The 19,471-nt window shown below is 34.3% G+C and overlaps 1 protein-coding gene across 2 annotated transcripts in view; it reads left to right on the top strand.

Annotated features, from left to right (window-relative positions):
* KHDRBS2 (KH RNA binding domain containing, signal transduction associated 2) overlaps positions 1 to 19,471 on the top strand; it is a 750,586-nt gene that overhangs the window by 445,089 nt on the left and 286,026 nt on the right. For both annotated transcript variants that reach the window (XM_044673646.1, XM_044673645.1), the window contains exon 4: positions 596 to 742. In XM_044673646.1, coding sequence (XP_044529581.1) covers positions 596 to 742 — 147 coding nt within the window. The remainder of the gene's footprint in view (positions 1 to 595; positions 743 to 19,471) is intronic.

Genomic DNA, 19,471 nt, shown 5'->3' with positions numbered 1-19,471 from the left:
TAATTTATCTAAGGACATCATATTCTTTCATTTTTTACAAAATAACGAACAGGTTATTTATGAATCTATTTAATTTAAATTTAGTGTAACTTAATTATTTAACAAATAATGAACTCAGTGAACTCAGTTATATTACCAAGAATGTTTTAGGTTATTTTGTGCCTTTTTTCCTTTTATGTGAGAGCCTAAAAACTCACAGATAAACATACAGACTTACTGACACTCATATTGCCAAGTTTAATTTTTTATATTGCCACTTTTTAATAAGAATACCAAACTAGTCTGCTTCCTCCCCCAAACAAGGACTGCATAATAAAGAGGTAATGATATTTCTGTAACCATTTTTGAGATGTTTAGCATTTACACAGTGCTGATTAAAATCTGTTGTAGATGATAATTATGCCAGATTTATCACTCAAACACTCAAAATGATTTAAATAAATCTTTAAGAGCCTTACACCAGATTTTGTTTCTCAAAGGGCTTCCATTTATGGAACATCTGACTAGATTATACTCTTTTGTCATATTCTCTATCAATGAGAAATCACTGTAAAAACAAGTAGATTCTTGGTTCTAAAAATAACCTCTTTCACAGGAAGAAGAACTAAGGAAGAGTGGGGAAGCCAAATATGCCCACTTGAGTGATGAACTTCATGTGTTAATCGAAGTCTTTGCTCCACCTGGGGAAGCTTATTCACGTATGAGTCATGCGTTGGAAGAGATTAAAAAGTTCCTTGTTCCAGTAAGTGCTTGACATGATTTTATATGCATGTTGTTCCTCTTTTCCTACAATTGTATGTTACTTTGATCTTTCCCAGCATTTGCAAAGCAACTCCCATTGATCATCATTAGAGTCACTATGGTAAAAAGAAGCAAAAACTACTTTTGAGGTAAAAGACCTTGAGTTCAAATCCCAACCCAGTCATTATTATGCATGACTTTGGGCAAAAAAAAAAAAAAAATAAAGGCTTTAGTTTCTCAATATGCAAAATTGTGGGGGCTTGAGCTCTCAGTCAACTACCCTTTGGTCTATATTTAATTTTTTTTAAACCCTTGTACTTCGGTGTATTGTCTTATAGGTGGAAGAGTGGTAAGGGTGGGCAATGGGGGTCAAGTGACTTGCCCAGGGTCACACAGCTGGGAAGTGGCTGAGGCCGGGTTTGAACCTAGGACCTCCTGTCTCTAGGCCTGACTCTCACTCCACTGAGCTACCCAGCTGCCCCTTTATTTAATTTTGATCTTCATATGTTCTCAAAGCTTCAGTCACTTAGTAAATTACTTAAATAGATGTTTGTTGAATAAAATTAATTTTAAGTCCTATGATAATGAGAACTGAAAAGAACCTCAGAGATAATTTAATCTAGTCTTCTTATTTTACAGATGAGGAAATTGAGGCTTAGAGAAGTTAAGTGATTTGCCCAGGATTACATATTTATTAAATGTCTGAAACTGACTTTCAATCTTTTTTTTTTCTATTACACAGTCAGGTGAATTGAATTTCTGCGATAATCTCATATATGAAAACAAATATAAATGATAGTAGCATTTTTTATGAAATACGTGTGTGTTTTTTATGAATTTATGAAATAAAATGTTCATCAACACTATCTTATACATTTCAGGGGATATAACAATAATTCCTGCTCTATAGATCTCAGTATCCTTCTATGAAAAATGAGGTTTTATGATGTCATTTGATTATCTTCACTGAGTCCTTGTCTTATGTCTTTGTCATCTAATGTCTAGATTTATGGTAATAAATAAAAATTGTAGTAATCTTTTAGATAATTAAAACACAAGACCCCCAGTGTACTTAGTTATCCCCTGTATTTATTAATAAAATTCTAATGCAACTCACTATAGTGTGATTTGGGTTAATATGAGCTATAAACTGCTTTTTGACCCATAATTATAGACAACTGCCTCAATTTCTTGTCAAAGTATTATTGAAGAACTAGTGATTTTGAATGGTATTCTTCAAGAGAGTATTTAAATATTTTGTTATTTTGGTAACAAACGGGCTTATATTATTTATAGTATTTCAATTTCTATAAGATTTAGTCTATGGTATGTCATGTACCAACACCTACATATAAGGGAAGAAATGTTTTTTCCAACTTATGTTAACATGAAAGTTACATAAGCCATTCATTCTTTCATTTTCCTTTTTTAAACCTTTTCCTTCTGTCTTAGAATAAATACTACATATTGATTCCAAGCCAGAAGAGTGGTAAGGGCTAGGCAATGGAAGTTAAGTGACTTGTCCAGGGTCACAGAGCTAGGGCGTGTCTGAGTCCAGATCTGAACTTAGGACCTCCTGTCTCTAGGCCTGGATCTCAAGCCACTCAGCCACCCACCTGCCCCCCTCCATTCATTTTCTTAGCTATCAAATAGCTCAAAAGCAGCCGTTGTTGTTTGATCATAATTAATTGAGGAAACATTTGAATGTCTTCATAAAGATAGAGAAGATAAACGTGGAAGAAAAAAATAATAATGAAAAGATAAGTAAATGCATGATTATTTATGGCAAGATATTATGAAGGACACATTAAACAATATTATTGCTTTCCCAGAGTTTATGATTTTTAATGGTTACCATTGATATACAGAAAATAATAAATATAAGCAAATTTTGAACAAAAATATTACATTGTATGTAAGCAATGAATTAAATAGATTTAAAATGATTGTAAGCAAATTAGGAATCATATTTTAAGACAACTTCCCAAGTATTTGTCTCATAGATGTGAAACATTCCAAAGGGCGTTCTTGGAGTGCCAAATAATAATTTGTCAAACAAGGAAGTGACTATTCCAGCTGAAGATATGAATTAGCAAAATTTTTCCAGATGGGAATAAGTTGAAGGTAAAATATCATATACCAGCACATTTGGATAGAAAATTTGGATTTAGAAAGCTTGGTTCTGATCCAATTAATCTAACATTCTAAAGAAAAGAATAAAATTCAGTTTAAAAATAGAATTGACAACTCTAGGACTTTAGCAGAAGCATGATAAACTGAATGGAAGAGGGAAATTAAATATTTAACTTGGAGAGGAGGTAATCCAGTTATGTAAATTGAATGTTATTCCTTAAATAATTTTTCCTTTTATGTCATTTTTATTTTTGTCATTGTGAAAGAAAAAGTGTTCCACCAATCTTGCATAACTACTTCAAATATTGTTTCTTTTAATTCATTCTCTGCAGAATAATCACATCTAACTGCTACTTTTCTCTCATTCCTCTCATCAATTATTCAAATTTAATAATATTAAAGATGCCTTATGTTATATGTTTATAATTTATATATTTTTATCATTTATCAAACATTTTTATCCACTGTCTCATTTGAACCTCTCAGCAATCATTCATCCTCCCAATCAAACCTCCTAATCAAAGTGTTTAATATGGGTGAGTATAACATGTGTATTCACTCATCATTAGCTGAAAGACTAAATGAAAGACTGAATTTTCTTGCATGTAAATTAAATGCTATGAAAAATTTGCCTATTATCATATATTGCTTTGGAATTTTAAGTAAAGGGAAAGGATGCAAAAGGAATGACACATAATGGATAGCCAAGGTGTCATTCTCAATTCCTCTCTTTCTCATCTCCAAATTCTTTGGATTCTGATAGTAATCATTATTAGTCATGAGTGTTAGGTTGCAAAGTGATTGTTTTGAATAAATTAACCTATACATAAATTTAGACAGTATGGGCTATAATGAAGAACCTAAGTTGCCATCTACATTCCTAAGTCACTTTTTCCTCATTTGCAAAATTAAAATAATAGTTTCTGCATTAACTACTTCATAACATTTTCCTTAGGATCATATGAGATACATTCTGCCTTTTTTAACTTAAAATCATATACAAAGTTCAACTTTCTCTCTTTTTTAAGTGTCTTCATTTTCCCCAAACTGCATGTCAGTATTTTGTCAATAATAACTGTATGCATAGGGACTGGTCAGACAAAGATTTCTCATTGCCCAAAACTCTATATACCTCTATAGCAGTGAGAATGAATCAGAAAAAATTGCCATTACTCATGGATGTCATTCTTGGAGGATTGTTTGTGGTTCCTTTCAATATTTACAGCCCTAGAATCCCTATTGAAAATTCTTCCATAATTTAGTAATAATAATAATAATAAATGCCATCTGTTATAAATGACATGCCCTGCAAAAGTAAAATCCACTGCAATTAATTGAAACAATTTGGTAAAGTTGTTGAACTTAAATTGGACCAAATGATAGTTGAGGTTTTTATAACCCTAACATTCTGTGAAACCATTATTCTAATTGGACCACAAAATGTCTTTCCTTTTCCTAATGAAGTAATACAAATGTAAACATCTCTCTTTTCTATTAACTAAAAAATATAAACATGATGCTACTCTCAGGTGCAACATTCTAGTATACAATTCTGAATAAAATCTTGAAATTTTGGGTTATCTTTTATACTTTATCTTATTGCCATTTCAAAAATGACTTTTTTGTATTCTATTTTAAAGTTTCCCATCATATAGTGCTATACAGTAAGTATAATTTGATAAAAAATATGTTCATCATAAATAATATAGAATATTTTTTCAGTTGGTAAAAAAACTTTTTAATGGATAAGGAAACATTAATTTAGATGGGACTGTAAAGATAGGTGATAGATGGCAGAGAAATCTAGAGGTATACAGATAGAGATATATATCTGTATATTTAATAGCTGTGTTAAAATGAAATACAGGGATATATTTTGTCTGAATTACAACAGAAAATGCCATTGGATGATAAGTTGTTGAAAAATATAGAATGGAAACTTATCAGTAACTAATAGCCTTCCCATCATTCAAAAGCTAGTGAATTTGTTATATGTTAGCTGGAACAATAACAATCATTGATTTTTTGATCTAGCAGCATATTCTGTTTTACAAAATAAGTAACTGCATGAACAAACAAATTGTAGTGATAGTTAATTTTACTGATTTGTCTAGAAATCATTTGGTTTGGTTGTTGTTGATGATGCATGACTGTGATTATAGAGGACTTTCGTACATTGATGGATTCACGATTGCACTAGGATGAGTTATCTCTCCAATGATGCTGATATCTTCCTGTGCTCTGAGATTACTGCCCATGTCTTTCCAAAATTATCTGGAGAGGGTCCACATAATGCACTAGAAAACTCCTTTACTCTTAATGTCTTAGATTGCCCTATTATCTATTATCTCTCCATATGACTGGCCCATCTACCTTTCATATAGTTTGGAAGCAGCATGTTGTACTGAAGAAAGCATCATATTTCCAGTTGTAAAATCAGAATTGTAATCCTGTCTTTGCTATTTACTCTTGATGTGATCATGAGTCAGTCATTTCACTTATCTGTAACTCATTTTCCTCAACTATTAAATGAGGAATTCATAATATATAATCTGAGATAGTCTTTCAGCTCCTAATATTACAATCCTATATTTTAAATGTAATTTATTGCATGTATGTCATTGTTGGCAGTGTACTTCTACTTGTGTTTTATATGCCCCAGGTGTCTTTCCTGCCTGTTGGGTGACTTGTAATTTGATTCTTCTGAGGTCATAACATTTTATGATTCAAAACTACACAACTTCATTGCTGCTATTGATGCTAAAAGAGATGACTTTTGTGGCAGCAAGATGATTGGGATCATTGAAAGTGTCTGAATTTTCCAAATGTGATCAAATCACTTATCTTCCTATTTAATTTTTGGACTAGCTTTTTGCCATCATTTAGAATGTCTATACATACAGTTATCTATATTTATCTATCCAAGTAAAGATAGATAGGTAGATAGATAAAAAGAAAGTAAGGAAGAAAGAATGAAAGAAACAAAGAGACAATAGAGCCTGAATGGACCTTTGATTTCACTGATCCAAGGAACTTCTGAGTTGGTTGAATTGAACTGAATTGGATTTGTCTTTAAGCATGTTTTCCTGATTAATAATAATATGTTCTAGTTCTTATGGATGTAAAATGTTTAAATGAGACAAACATTGTTCTTTGCAGCTAACAATTTAATAATAAATTCAAAATTTGTCATAATACAAATTAGGGACTAAGGCTAGATCAGTGATTTCACTGTTGTTCTCACATGAGGCAAGTTCCTCTTTAAGTTTCTTTTAAGTCATCACTTCTTCTGCAACTTATAGACTTAGACAGTTGCCTAGAGCACTGAAACATTAAAAAATTGGTTTAAGTTTAAGTTACATAACCAGTATATGTCAGAGGTCTTCCTGGCTCTGAGTAGTACTCAGTCCACAGTACCATGCTGCCTCTCATAACAGTACATGTACAAATTATTGCATATATGCAAGTGCATTCTCATGTATGTATATAATATCTATAGAAATATATCTACAACCATCATGATACCAAGTTGTTGTCACTGACAAAATATCACCTACTAAATGAGTCCTGCACATTGTCAGCCTTGCAGTGGCAGTTCGTGGCATCTAGAATATTGTTATAATACATTAGGAAATATGTGTTTTCTTTTTGGTTTATATTTGCACACAGGTATGTACACATCACAACTAGATAATTTAATTATTCAATCATTGATAATTTGATTGGTATGACACCTCCTTCCTCTGATATATAATTCTGAATTCTTTTCTGAATTTACCACATACTCACTCATAGAGATGTGACTGTGGTTGAAAAATATGCAATATTTTGAAACCAACCTGACAATGAATTTCCCTGAAGCTGGCTGCCTGGTATTTGGACAAAACATACTCTGCCAATCAGGGGATTTGATTTGAAGCTTTTGAAGGTGGTAGACTAACTTAATTCATTTCACAATGAGGAGTCAGAATAGAAAGGAACAGATGACTTTATGTGTGCCTCTGTGTGTGTGCATTTGTGTGTGTGTACCTCTTAGTGGATATACTCAACAGGCTTATAGCCATATATCACATGTCTGGAGCAATATGTACTTTTCATTTACTTGGCTTTCCCAAGTGGGTGATTTGACCACTTTCTTTTCATTATAGTATTACCTGCAAATGGAAGCTAGTAGAGAACATCATCAATAGGAGAATCACAGGCTACTTAGACTTTCACTCTCTGTATAAGTCTTATCTATGTTCTTTCATCAGTCCTCTACAGTTGTTTATCCCCACATTCTTGGGATTTTCCTTTAGATCCCTTACTATTGTGTATAAATCAATGGAATATGCAGAATATTTTACAACATCTCTAGACTTCCTTTTCCAGGTTAAAGCTTGTATCAGGTAGTTTCTTGACTAGAGGAGGTAGGAAAGTTTTGTTTTTGAATGGGAATCTGGAAGAACTAATTTCAAATCCTCACTCAGGAAATTGCTATCTCTGTGACCTTAGACAAGTCATAATATCTTTGTGACTCATTTTCCTCATCTTCAAAATGAAAATTTTAGACTAGATAGCCTCTAAAGTCCCTTTAATCTCTAAATCATGATCCTACTATCTATTCAGAAACAAATAAGATAAAAAACAAAAGGAATCAATAATATTTAGGAGAAGAGAACAATTTACATTAGTAATTCGATTCTACATACTGTTAACCTTTCAGAAAAAATTCATGAGCATTTAGAAAATTCTATAATACATTGGAAAATATAGGTATTTTCCTTTTCTTCTTCCTGTTCCTTGGGTATATTTGCCCATTCTGTGACTAATGCCAAACAAGTCTTTCTGTAGCTCTGCATGCTAAGCTCTTGCTAGCATGTTAGCTCATGGTTATACAGCTTCAGTACCCACCTCAACTGCAGTGCTATTTGCCATCATTCATCGGCTGAATATTTAGCCATTTATTATTATTGCTTTCTCAGTTATATTTACAACAATGAGAAACATCAAAAAGAACAACAAAACTATTTTCTCCAACTGGTGGAACAATTAGTGAGAAATTTTCATGTTATTATCTTTAGCTAGATCTGTCTAGGGGTGAGTGGGGATGACTGGATTCACAAAATGCTTAGTAGACCTTCTTCCAGGTCGGAGACAAAAAAAAAACTTATCCTAGGTAAAACAACCTTGACTTTTAATTTTTTCTTTCATTTGCTTATTTTTCTACATTATTTTAGTCCTAAATCTTTCTTTTCAAATCTACAGGGAATAGCATCATATTCAATGAAAGCTGGAAGAGAGGAAAGGAGTCCATCTGTGGCTATCATAGGGAGAAAGCTTCTCTTTCACTGATAGTAGACTTTATTCAATATCTCAAGTTTAATACACAGGATTGGTTGAGAGCTGATCTGAATAACCTTAACATAATATACTTAAATGTATTACAATTAATTTATAAGCTCCTCAAATCAGAGGATAACACACATCAAAATTATGGATTATATTGAGATCCAGCCTCCCTAGAGCACTTTTTTATGTTTGAAATCCATTACGTGATCAAATTGGATTCATATTTTCCCTATAGGACAAGGAAACTATCCCCAAGGTTTGACTGTCCCAGAAGTAAAATATTTGAAGATTTTTTTTTACTCTTAGAAAAAGAATTACCCTAGCCTTCATAGTAGTTGACCTTTATAGATATTGTTAGTACCAGAAGAGATCATCCAAATGATCTCTAAATCCCTGAGTAGAATTTCAGAGGACAGAGAGGAAAGGAATACCCAGAGTAATAAACTATATCAGTTAAAAAGTCTGGATAATGACTTGGAAAGTTCTGAAAGAAGAACAAAACAAGGGTGAGAAGAATCCTATGTGGACTTCAAAATGGTTCAGAATTGAGGGAGGATACTAAGTGAATGATCTCTAAGGGAAATGATAAACAAGGTACATGCCTATTCAGCTTTCTACCCCAGTATAATAAAAAAGAATAGAAAGAAAGTACCCATATAAGGCAGCAGCCTGTAAGGAATATATTGTCTTCAAAGGAAGTGAGTATCCTCTGAAAAAGAGGTGAAAGGATTGGTCACTGAACTGTATAGGTCGTATGGGAGTTTGATGAATATAGGACAAATGGAACAGTGGTCAGTGATAGACAATTATTCAAACAAAAATGGGGAAAAAGCAAGCGTAATTAGAAGTGAGCTTATAATTTTGGAGGAAGTAGTATGGGACATCCTGCTAGTATTTAAGAGACTGATACTGGATGAATGGGAATGAACTGCCAGTAAAAAGGAAGCAAAATGTGTATAGTATTCTCCACAGCAAAAAGATGTAAAGAAATGAACCATCTTAGAAATCCTAATAAAATGAGGAATAGTAGTGTTTGAGTATGTGCCTCCATGAGGTTCTTTTACCAGCTGTGCTTTCATAGATGGAACTGAGTTTCTGGGCATAGGGTCAGGAAGCAGGGAGGTGTCAGAGCCTGACTGATTTCAGTTTTCCTATTTTCCCTGAATATGTGTAATACAGGCAGAGATTGCTCATGCCCTTAATTTACACATTCTAGCCAGCTTCAGCTGCTCATTGGAGAAAGCTCCAGGACATGAGATTCCCAGAGTGCCTTGCACCTGGACATGGGTTTGCATCAGGCAGACACATACAAAAAAGAGAAGCAGCTGTGTGGAGGAAAGCCAAAAGGATGTGAACAGGGAAGAAGAGAGCAGCCATGTGGAGGAAGAGCAGCAGGCACAAACTGAGAAGAATAGATGTCAGCTGCCTGGAGAGAGATAACAGACACTGGAGACAGAGCAGGCAGGCACAGATCTGGAAGAAGATAGCAGCCACATGGAGCAGTGATTATGGGAGATAATAAGAAATGATCAGCAGGAGAACTTGTGGGTGCAAGCAACTACACTGGAATATCAACTGGGGAAACAGAAGGAAACTATGCATCCTGGCTGTAGTGTAATGTTTTAGTCACAGGAAGAGGCTTCAGTGAGTGTCAACACTGTCTAGAAGGTATTCATATTCTCTAATACAGAAGTGTCAAACAGGTGAACCAGGTAAAAATGTAATAGAGAAATATTTGACAAAATAAATATAAATTTAAAAAAGATAATATGAATATATGATTTTCCAAGTCAGTATGTGGGCTATAAGGATCTTTATCTTCAGTTGAATGGCCCTCATTTCTATTTGAGTTTGACATCATGGTTCCTGCTTACCTCCTTGATAAGAGAGAAAGAAATTCAAGAAACAGTTGAGATTAGACCCTAAGCATAACATCTGGGTCCGTAAGTCTGGACTACCTATGCCCTAATAAAGTGAGGGAACATAAGGGAAAATGGGAAATAGAGTATTAACAGTTCTGAAACATGGTCATCATTTAGTGCATGAGTAAAGCAAACCTACTCAGGTATTTATGTCCTTGTTATTAATCTTTCTAAATTTGAAGATGCTTGCCTTTAAAATGTAAGTTTTTATATATTGTAGCTTAAAATATATTTGTAAAGGTATTAACCATTTAAAAAATAGTTGATACGCAAAATAACATATATAATCTGGAAAGTCACAAGATTTCTCAGCTCATAGACTCATAGATTTAAGCTAGGAAAGATAGAAGAGAATTCTAGTTCAATCCTTATTCTATGGAAGAGGAAATCATGATCCAGAAAGTTTAATGGTATTATGACGAGGTGAAAATTGAACCCAGATAATCTGACTTCAAATCTAATGTTCTTTCTACGGTTCTGTGATGATTTAGAACCATATGGAAACTTGTCGGGGCCCAGCACTTTATATATTATTGCATAGGCACCAAAATCTTCTACTCTTCATCCTATCTACCTTTTTACTTGTATCCTAGTAATAATGCTGACACTGTAGTCAAATTGGATGTCTCCTCTTTCCTGGAACATTTTATAAATTTCTGAATCTGTATCTTTTATCATAGCATTCTATCTTCCTTCAGTATCCTGTAGGTAATCTTTGCCTAGTTAAGTCGTTCTCCTTTAAGTCACACTTTAAATGCCATCTTCCCCATGAAGACTTCACTTATACATCTCTGTTACAAACATAACAATTTTGTAATACCACAAAATCTAAAGTGGTACCTTGAGCTTAACAGGGATGCCAGAAATATTGGTAAATTAAAATTAATAAATGAAACAATGAAAACCAATAGCAGGAGTGTCATATACATATATATTTTTCTACATCACTTATTTTCTTCCATCATAATAATTTGCAATTCCATGTTATTAGCATCTTTAGATGTTAAGGTCTTCATCCTTGAATTAAGATGTTGTAAAGGATATTTGATTAATCCATCGTTAACAATCTTAAACACTATTTTAAATTGCTCAATTGATTTTTATTTCCTATGGATGTATTAAACCTTAAGTGCTTGTTTTGTTGTTGTTCTGATTTGATAAAATTTTCCTGATCCTCTGGAGTGAGAGATAAGGAAAGATGGAAGCATAATTTGGAGTCATAAGTGCTGAAGGGAAATTCAAGGAATGTCACTGTTATGGCTCTTTTTAGCTCTGTAATGTAATCTGGATAGATAGAGTGCTTGCCAGTATAATGGGCTTGGAGTCAGAAAAACGTGAATTCAAATCTAGCCTTATATACTTACTAACTGTGTGAACCTAGACAAATCACTTAAACTGTAAGTTAACTTCACTTGCCTCCATTGGAAAATGAGATTAATAATAACACCTACTTCCCAGGTTGTGGTCAGAATCAAGTGAAATAATTGTAATGTTTTTGTATGCCATGAAGTACTATGTAAATAGTAGTTATTATTGTTATAAATAAAAATAGGTCATCAAAAATGACACATGATTTATATGAGTTTCCACTGCTTCTTCTTGTATACCCTAATTTAATAGAAAGGATGTATAGGAGACAAGTGGGAACCAACTATTCAAATTTAAATAGTATTAAAAACAAAGATTGTGTTGGCATTTGTCAATAGTATTCTATCTTCAAGCCTTTCAGGCTCATCCTTTCAAAGGATAAGACAGTAGAAAGTAGAAGAGAGGAGAAAGGAGAGAAGAAGAGTGGTGAGAGGAGGAGAGGAGAGGATAGGAGATGAGAGAAGAGAAGAGAGAAGAGAAGAGAAGAGAAGAGAAGAGAAGAGAAGAGAAGAGAAGAGAAGAGAAGAGAAGAGAAGAGAAGAGAAGAGAAGAGAGGAGAGGAGAGGAGAGGAGAGGAGAGGAGAGGAGAGGAGAGGAGAGGATAATAGAGAAAAAAAGCAAGAAAGTCTAGGTATTACTTATTTTCCACATTACACATGATCAGGAAAATTTACTGTCCCTTTTCCCCCTAAATCAAACTATGAGGAAAACATCAAACTATGACACTAGGTGTCACCATGCAGTTCTCAGTACATTGACTGATTTATTTCCCTTCACAACCAGACAAATTCAGTGTAGAAATTTCCACTGGGCCAATCTACTGGGCCTCTCAGAAGAGAGAATCTCCCTTCATTCTTTTTCCTTTACCTTCATCTTCTCAAGGTCAGGGACAGGGACAAGGAAAAGATTTATCTCAAAGATCCTGTTGTTCCTTGTGAAATCCCCTATAGGGAATAATCAATGAAAATGAACTGTTTTATTCTTTTTTTAATCAACTTATTTTATTTAGAATATTTTTCCATGATTCCATGATTCATGTTCTTTCCCTCTCCTTAAACCCCACCCCCAATCCCCCGTAGCTGACACACAGTTCCACTAGGTTTTACATGTATCATTGATAGAGACCTATTTCCATATTATTGATAGTTGCACTAGGGTAATTGTTTAGCCTCTGCATCCCCAATAATATCCCCCTCAACCCATATGATCAAGCAGTTGTTTTTCTTCTGTGTTTCTACTCCCACAGTTCTCCCTCTGGATGTGGATAGTTTTCTTTCTTATAAGTTCCTCAGCCTTTCTCTTAATTCTTGCATTGCTGCTAGTAGAGAAGTACATTATGTTCGATTGTACCACAGTGCATGTGTCCTGTGTACAATGTTCTCCCAGTTCTGCTCCTTTCACTCTGCATCAGTTCCTGGAGATCACTCCAGTTCACATGGAATTCCTCCCGTTTGTTATTCCTTTGAGCGCAATAGTATTGCATCACCAGCAGATACCACGATTTGATCAGCCATTCCCCAATTGAAGGGCATACCCTCATTTTCCAGTTTTTTGCCACTACAAAGAGTGTAGCTATAAATATTTTTCTCCATATATTTTTCCTTATGATCTCTTTGGGAGTATAAACCCAGCAGTGGTGTGACTGGATCAAAGGGCAGACAGTCTTTTAAAGACCTTTGGGCATAGTTCTAAATTGCTATCCACAATGGTTGGATCAATTCACAACTCCTCAAGCAATGCATCAATGTCCCAATTTTGCCACATCCCCTCCAACATTCACCACTTTACTTTGCTGTCATGTAAGCCAATCTGCTAGATGTGAGATGGTACCTCAGATTTGTTTTGAATTGCATTTATTTAATTAAAAGAGATTTAGAACACTTTCTCAGGTGCTTATAGATAGTTTTGATTTCTTTATCTGAAAATTGCCTGTTCATGTCCCTTGCCCATTTATCAATTGGGGAATGGCTTGATTTTTTTGTACAATTGATTTAGCTCCTGTAATATAGAAAATGGTAGGATGGAATTCCTGCAAGATACAGGGTCAAGCCTCACCCAGAATTCCAGGGGACCCCCCTGGAAAAGTCTGGGTGAGGGGATAGTTGTAAAGGAGTTAAACAGTTGATTTCTGGGAGTTGAGGGGAACAGGTCTCTCTGCTTGCTGTTCCTGGTTTGGGGTTTGCCTGGGAGGCCATAGTGGTGAAAGCCATTGTGGTTTCTACTCAGGAGTTTGCCTGTCTAGTGGAATTAGACCTTCATTGCAATAGCATTTCATTATTCATTTAGTTGTTTAGATATTAGGAGTGATTACTATTAGCTTGGAGGGCAGGTTAGCTAAAGGTCTGCCACTCCCTCCTGGGGGGGAGAGGCAGTTTCTATTTAACTGATCAGGGCTTCCCAGTTTATCCAAATCCTTGATACCCCTTCCCTGCCTTCCCTTCCTTCTTTTATCAATATAAGCTTTATAGTAGCAGTGCCTGAGTATTATTTGGGTATACTCACTACAGCCATTAAGCTTGGCTCCTGTCAGTTGCCAGCCTAAGAAGTCAGATACTTCTCAGTCCTTAACATCAAAAGATCAAGCTTCTCCTTTCTCCCTCAATCACACCTGTGGGGAATATAAGTTTGAGAAAGGGAACATCATTAAAGATTTGCCTTTGCTGAATCTTGCTTGAAGACACACTGCCCTGTCTCCATTTTCAACTGAAAACCAACTGCTTGGGGGGAGGGGTTTGTGAGCAAAGAGTACCTTACCCCCTACCTACTCACTCAAGCCCATTTGTGGGGGAGGTGAGGGAGTCTTGCAGACTCCTAGCTCAGGCCAGTCCATCAGCTTCCCAACATCCCTGTTATTACAAACATAATACTTATAAATTTGAGTAATTAGACCTTTGTCAGAGTTCTTTGTTATAAAGATTTTTTCCAATTTGTTCATTCCCTTCTAATTTTGGTAGCAATGGTTTTGCTTATACAAAAACTTTTTAGTTTAATGTAATTAAACTTATTTATTTTACATTTTGTAATTTTTTCCAACTCTTTCTTGGTTTGAAAAGCTTTCCTTTCCCAATGATCTCACAAGTATACTATTCTGTGTTCACCTAATTTACTTATAGTTTCCTTCTTTATATTCAAGTCATTCACCCATTTTGACTTGGTGTATGGTGTGAGATGTTGATCTAAACCTAATCTCTCCCATATTTATTTTCCAATTTCCCAACAGTTTTTGTCAAATAGTGGATTTTTGTCCCCAAAGCTGAGCTCTTTCAGTTAATCATAGACTGTCTTGCTGATGTCACTTACCCCAAGTCTATTCCACTGATCCTCCCATCTGTCTCTTAACAAGTATTATATTGTTTTGATAACCACTGTGTTATAGTATAGCTTGGCTAGAATGGTCATTTTCCCATTAGTTTTTTGTCAAATAGTGGATTCATGTCCCAAAAGTTGGGCTCTTTGGGTTTATCATACACTGTCTTGCTGATGTCATTTACCCCAAGTCTATTCCACTGATCCTCCTCTCTGTCTCTTAGCCAGTACCATATTGTTTTGATGTCCTCTGCTTTATAGTACAGTGTAAGATCTGGTACTGCTAGGCCACCTTCCTTCAGTTTTTTTTTTCATTATTTCCTTTGATATTCTTGATCTTTTGTTATTCCAAATGAACATTGTTATAGTTTTTTCTAATTCTGTAAAAAAGTTTTTTGGTAGTTTGATAGGTATGGCACTAAATAAATAAAGTAATTTGGCTAGAATGGTCATTTTTAATATGTTAGCTCATCCTACCCATGAGCAATCAATGTTTTTCCAATTCTTTAGATCTAGTTTTAATTGTTTCGAAAATTTTTCATAGTTGTGTTCATATAATTCCTGTGTTTGTTTTGGTAGATAGATTCCTAAGTATTTTATATTGTCTAGGGTGATTTTGAATGGCATTTCTCTTTCTAACTCTTGCTTCTGAGATGTGTTGGAAATATATAGAAATGCTAATGATTTATGTGCATTTATTTTGTACCCTGCAACTTTGCTAAAGTTGTTGATTATTTCTACAAGCTTCTTAGTTGATTCTCTAGGATTTTTTAAGTAGACCATCATATCATCTGCAAAGAGTAATAGCTTAGTCTCCTCATTGCCTAGTTTATACATTCAATTTATTTTTCTTCTCTAATTGCTACTGCTAGTGTTTCTAGTACAATGTTAAATAATAGAGGTGATAATGGGCATCCTTGTTTCACTCCTGTTCTTATTGGGAAGGCTTCTAATTTGTCCCCATTGCATATGATGCTTGTTGATGGTTTAAGTATTATACTATTTATTATTTTTAGGAAAGGCCCTTCTATTCCTATACTTTCTAGTGTTTTCAATAGGAAAGGTGTTATATTTTGTCAAAGGCTTTTACAGCATCTATTTTTTTGTTAGCTTGTTGATATAGTCAATTATGTGGTTGGTTTTCCTAATATTCAAGCATCCTAGCATTCCTGGTATAAAACCCACCTGATCATAATGAATAACCCTTTTGATCACTTGCTGGAGTCTTTTTACTCATATTGTACTTAAGACTTTTGCATCTATGTTCATTAGGGAAATTGGTCTGTAGTTTTCTTTCTCTGTTTTTGATCTACTTGGCTTTCATATCAGTTCCATATTTGTATAATAAGAGGAATTTGGTAGAACTACTTCTTTGCTTATTATGTCAAATAATTTGTATAGTATTGGGATTAGTTGTTCTTTGAAAGTTTTATAGAATTCACTTGTGAATCCATCTAGTCCTGTGGATTTTTTCTTAGGAACTTCTTTAATGGTTTGTTCAATTTATTTTTCTGATATGGGATTATTTAAATATTCGATTTCTTCTCCTGTTAATCTAGGCAATTTACATTTTTGTAAATAATCATCCATTTCATCTAGATTACTATATTTATTGCCATATAATTGGGCAAAATAGTTTTTAATGATTGCATTAATTTCCTCTTCATTAGAGGTAAGGTCTCCCTTTTCATCTTTGATACTTATTTTGGTTTTCTTCTTCCTTTTTTTATTAGATTGACCACTGCTTTGTCAATTTTATTTGTTTTTTTTTTCAGAGTACTAGCTCCTGGTCTTATTTATTAATTCAATAGTTCTTTTAATTTCAGTGTTATTAATTTCTCCTTTAATTTTTATGTTCTCTAATTTAGTTTTCAACTGAGGATTTTTAATTTGTTTGCTTTCTAGTATTTTGATTTGATTGCCCAATTCATTGATCTTTGCCCTCTCTAATCTGTTAATATATGCATGCAAGGATATAAATTTCCCTGTAAGTACTGCTTTGGATGCATCCCACAGATTTTGGTAGGGTGTTTTATCATTGTCATTCTCTTCAATGAAATTATTAATTGTTTCTATGATTTGTTCTTTTATTAACTGATTTTGGAGAATCATTATCTGATTTCCAATTAATTTTTCATTTGCCTTTCCATATGCCCTTACTAATTATTATTTTTATTGCATTATCTGAAAAGTTTGCATTTATTACTTCTGCTCTTTAGCATTTGTTTGCCATATTTCTGCATCCTAGTGCATGATCAGTCTTTGAGAATGCACCATGTGCTACTGAAAAGGAGGTGTATTCCTTTTTGTCCCCATTTATTTTTCTCCACATATATATTAACTCTAATTTTTCTAGGATTTCATTCACCTCTCTTGCCTCTTATTTATTTTTTGGTTTGATTTATCTAGATCTGATAGAGCAAGGTTTAGATCTCCCACTACTATAGTTTTACTATCAATTTCCTCCTTGAGCGCTGCCCATTTCTCCTTTAGAAATTTGGATACTATACCATTTAATGCACACATGTTAAGTACTGATATTTCCTCACTCTCTATACTGCCTTTTATCAGGAACTTTTGATCATATCTATTTTTACTTTGGCTTTATCAGTTATCAACATTGCAACTCCTGCCTTCTTTTTCTTAGTTGAAGCCCAATAGATTTTGTTCCATCCTTTCACCTTCACTCTGTGTGTGTCTACATGCCTTGTGTGTGTTTCTTGTAGACAACATATGGTAGGCTTTTGGTTTCTAATCCACTCTGCTATTTGCTTCCATTTTGTGGGAGAGTTCATCCCATTCACATTCAGAGTTATGATTGTCATTTGTGTGTTCCCCAGCATTTTGAAGTCCTCTCCTAATTCTGCCTTTTCTTCTTTCACTCTTTCCTTTTAAACCAGTGGTTTGCTTTTAATCAGTCCCCCTTAATACCTACCCTCATGTTACTTCCCTTTCTGCCCTCTCCTTTTTGTTCCCCTCTTGTTATTTATACTTTTTAGGGTCAATTAGTTTCCCTCCCCCATCTCTTTCCCTCCCTTTATGTACTCCTTGCCCCACTCCCTGCCTTGGTTTTTCCATTCTGATTTTCCCTGTAATGTAAGATAGAATTTGTTACCCCAATGGAACTAGCTGCTCTTCCCCCTCAGAACTGATTCCTCTGAGAGTAAGGTTTAAGTATTACCTATTTATGCTCTCTTCCTCTCCTTCTTACAATAGTATTCTCCTGTTCCCTTCCCACATGCCTCTTTGTGTGGTACAGATTATCCAATTTTTCTTATTCCTTTAAATTTCTCTTGATGCCATCTTATATTCCCCCACACCTTTTCTTTCTTTCTTTCTTTTTTTGTATCATCTTAGACCACTTAGTACACCCCAACCTTTCCTTATGTAGTGTTCTTTTTATTATTATAATAGTGAATACAATTTTGAGAGTTATAAATAATATTTTTCCATATAGGAATATAAGTAATTTAATCTTATTACAGCTTTTAAAGAAGAACCTTTTAAATATTTTTTTTCTTTCCCCTCTCTTTCTTATTTACCTTTTCATGTTTCTTTTTATTTTTGTGGTTGGACATCAAACTTTCCATTTAACCCTGGTCTTTTCTTTACAAATACTTGGAAATCTTCTATTTTGTTATATGCCCATACTTTCCTCTGGAAGTATATAGTCAGTTTTGATAGGTAGGTGATTCTTGGTTGTAGACCCAATTGTCTTGCCTTTCTGAATATCATATCCCAAGCCTTGCAGTTTTGTAGTGTAGAGGCTGCGGGATCCTGTATAATCCTGACTGGTGTTCCTTGATATCTGAATTGTCTCTTTCTGGCTTCTTGTAATATTTTATCCTTAACTTGGAAGCCTTTGAATTTGGCTATTACATTCCTGGGGGTTGTCTTTTGAGAAATTAGTGTAGAGGGTGTTCTATGGACTTTTTCAATGTCTATTTTGCCCTCTTATTCAAGGACATTGAGGCAGTTTTCTTGAATAATTTCTTGTGGTATGATATCTAATTTTCTTTTTGTCTCTGATTTTTCTGGAAGACCAATAATTCTCAAGTTCTCTCTTCTGGACCTGTTTTCTTGATCTGTCATCTTCTCATTGAGATATTTCATGTTTCCTTCTATTTTGTCAGTCTTTTGACTTTGCTTTATCAATTCTTGCTGTCTTGTGAGATCATTGCCTTCTACTTGCCCAGTTCTAGCCTTTAAAGACTGGTTTTCAGCTATAATCTTTTGTTTTTCCTTTTCAGTCTGATCTATCTGGCTCTTCATGGCTTTCAGCTGGTCATTTTTGGTCTTCAATTTATTTATCATTTCATTTGATTTCTGAGCCTCAATTTCCAATTGTGAAATTCTGCCTTTTAAACTGTTATTTTCTTTTTGAACTATTTCCCACTTTTCTTGCCAAATCTCTTCCACCTTTCTTATGATCTCAGGTGGGAACTCTTCAAGAGCTAGTGACCAATTTTCATTTTTTGGGAGGGCTTGGATGTGTTTACTTGATTGTCCTCCTCTGCTGTCTGTTCTGTGGTCTGGATTTTTTCTATGTAAAAATTATCTAGAGTTTGTGCTTCTTTCTTGTTTCTTTTGTTGGTGGTTTTTCTTGAGCATTGCTAGCCATTACTCTGCTGTTTCTTGCTTCCCTCAGAAGTCTGGGTGAAGAGGGCAGA

Source organism: Gracilinanus agilis, chromosome 4 (genome assembly GCF_016433145.1).
Source record: "Gracilinanus agilis isolate LMUSP501 chromosome 4, AgileGrace, whole genome shotgun sequence".
NCBI classification, from domain to species: Eukaryota; Metazoa; Chordata; class Mammalia; order Didelphimorphia; family Didelphidae; genus Gracilinanus; species Gracilinanus agilis.
The sequence above is the reverse complement of the archived record's forward strand: the minus strand, read 5'-3'. Positions and strand labels throughout refer to the sequence as shown.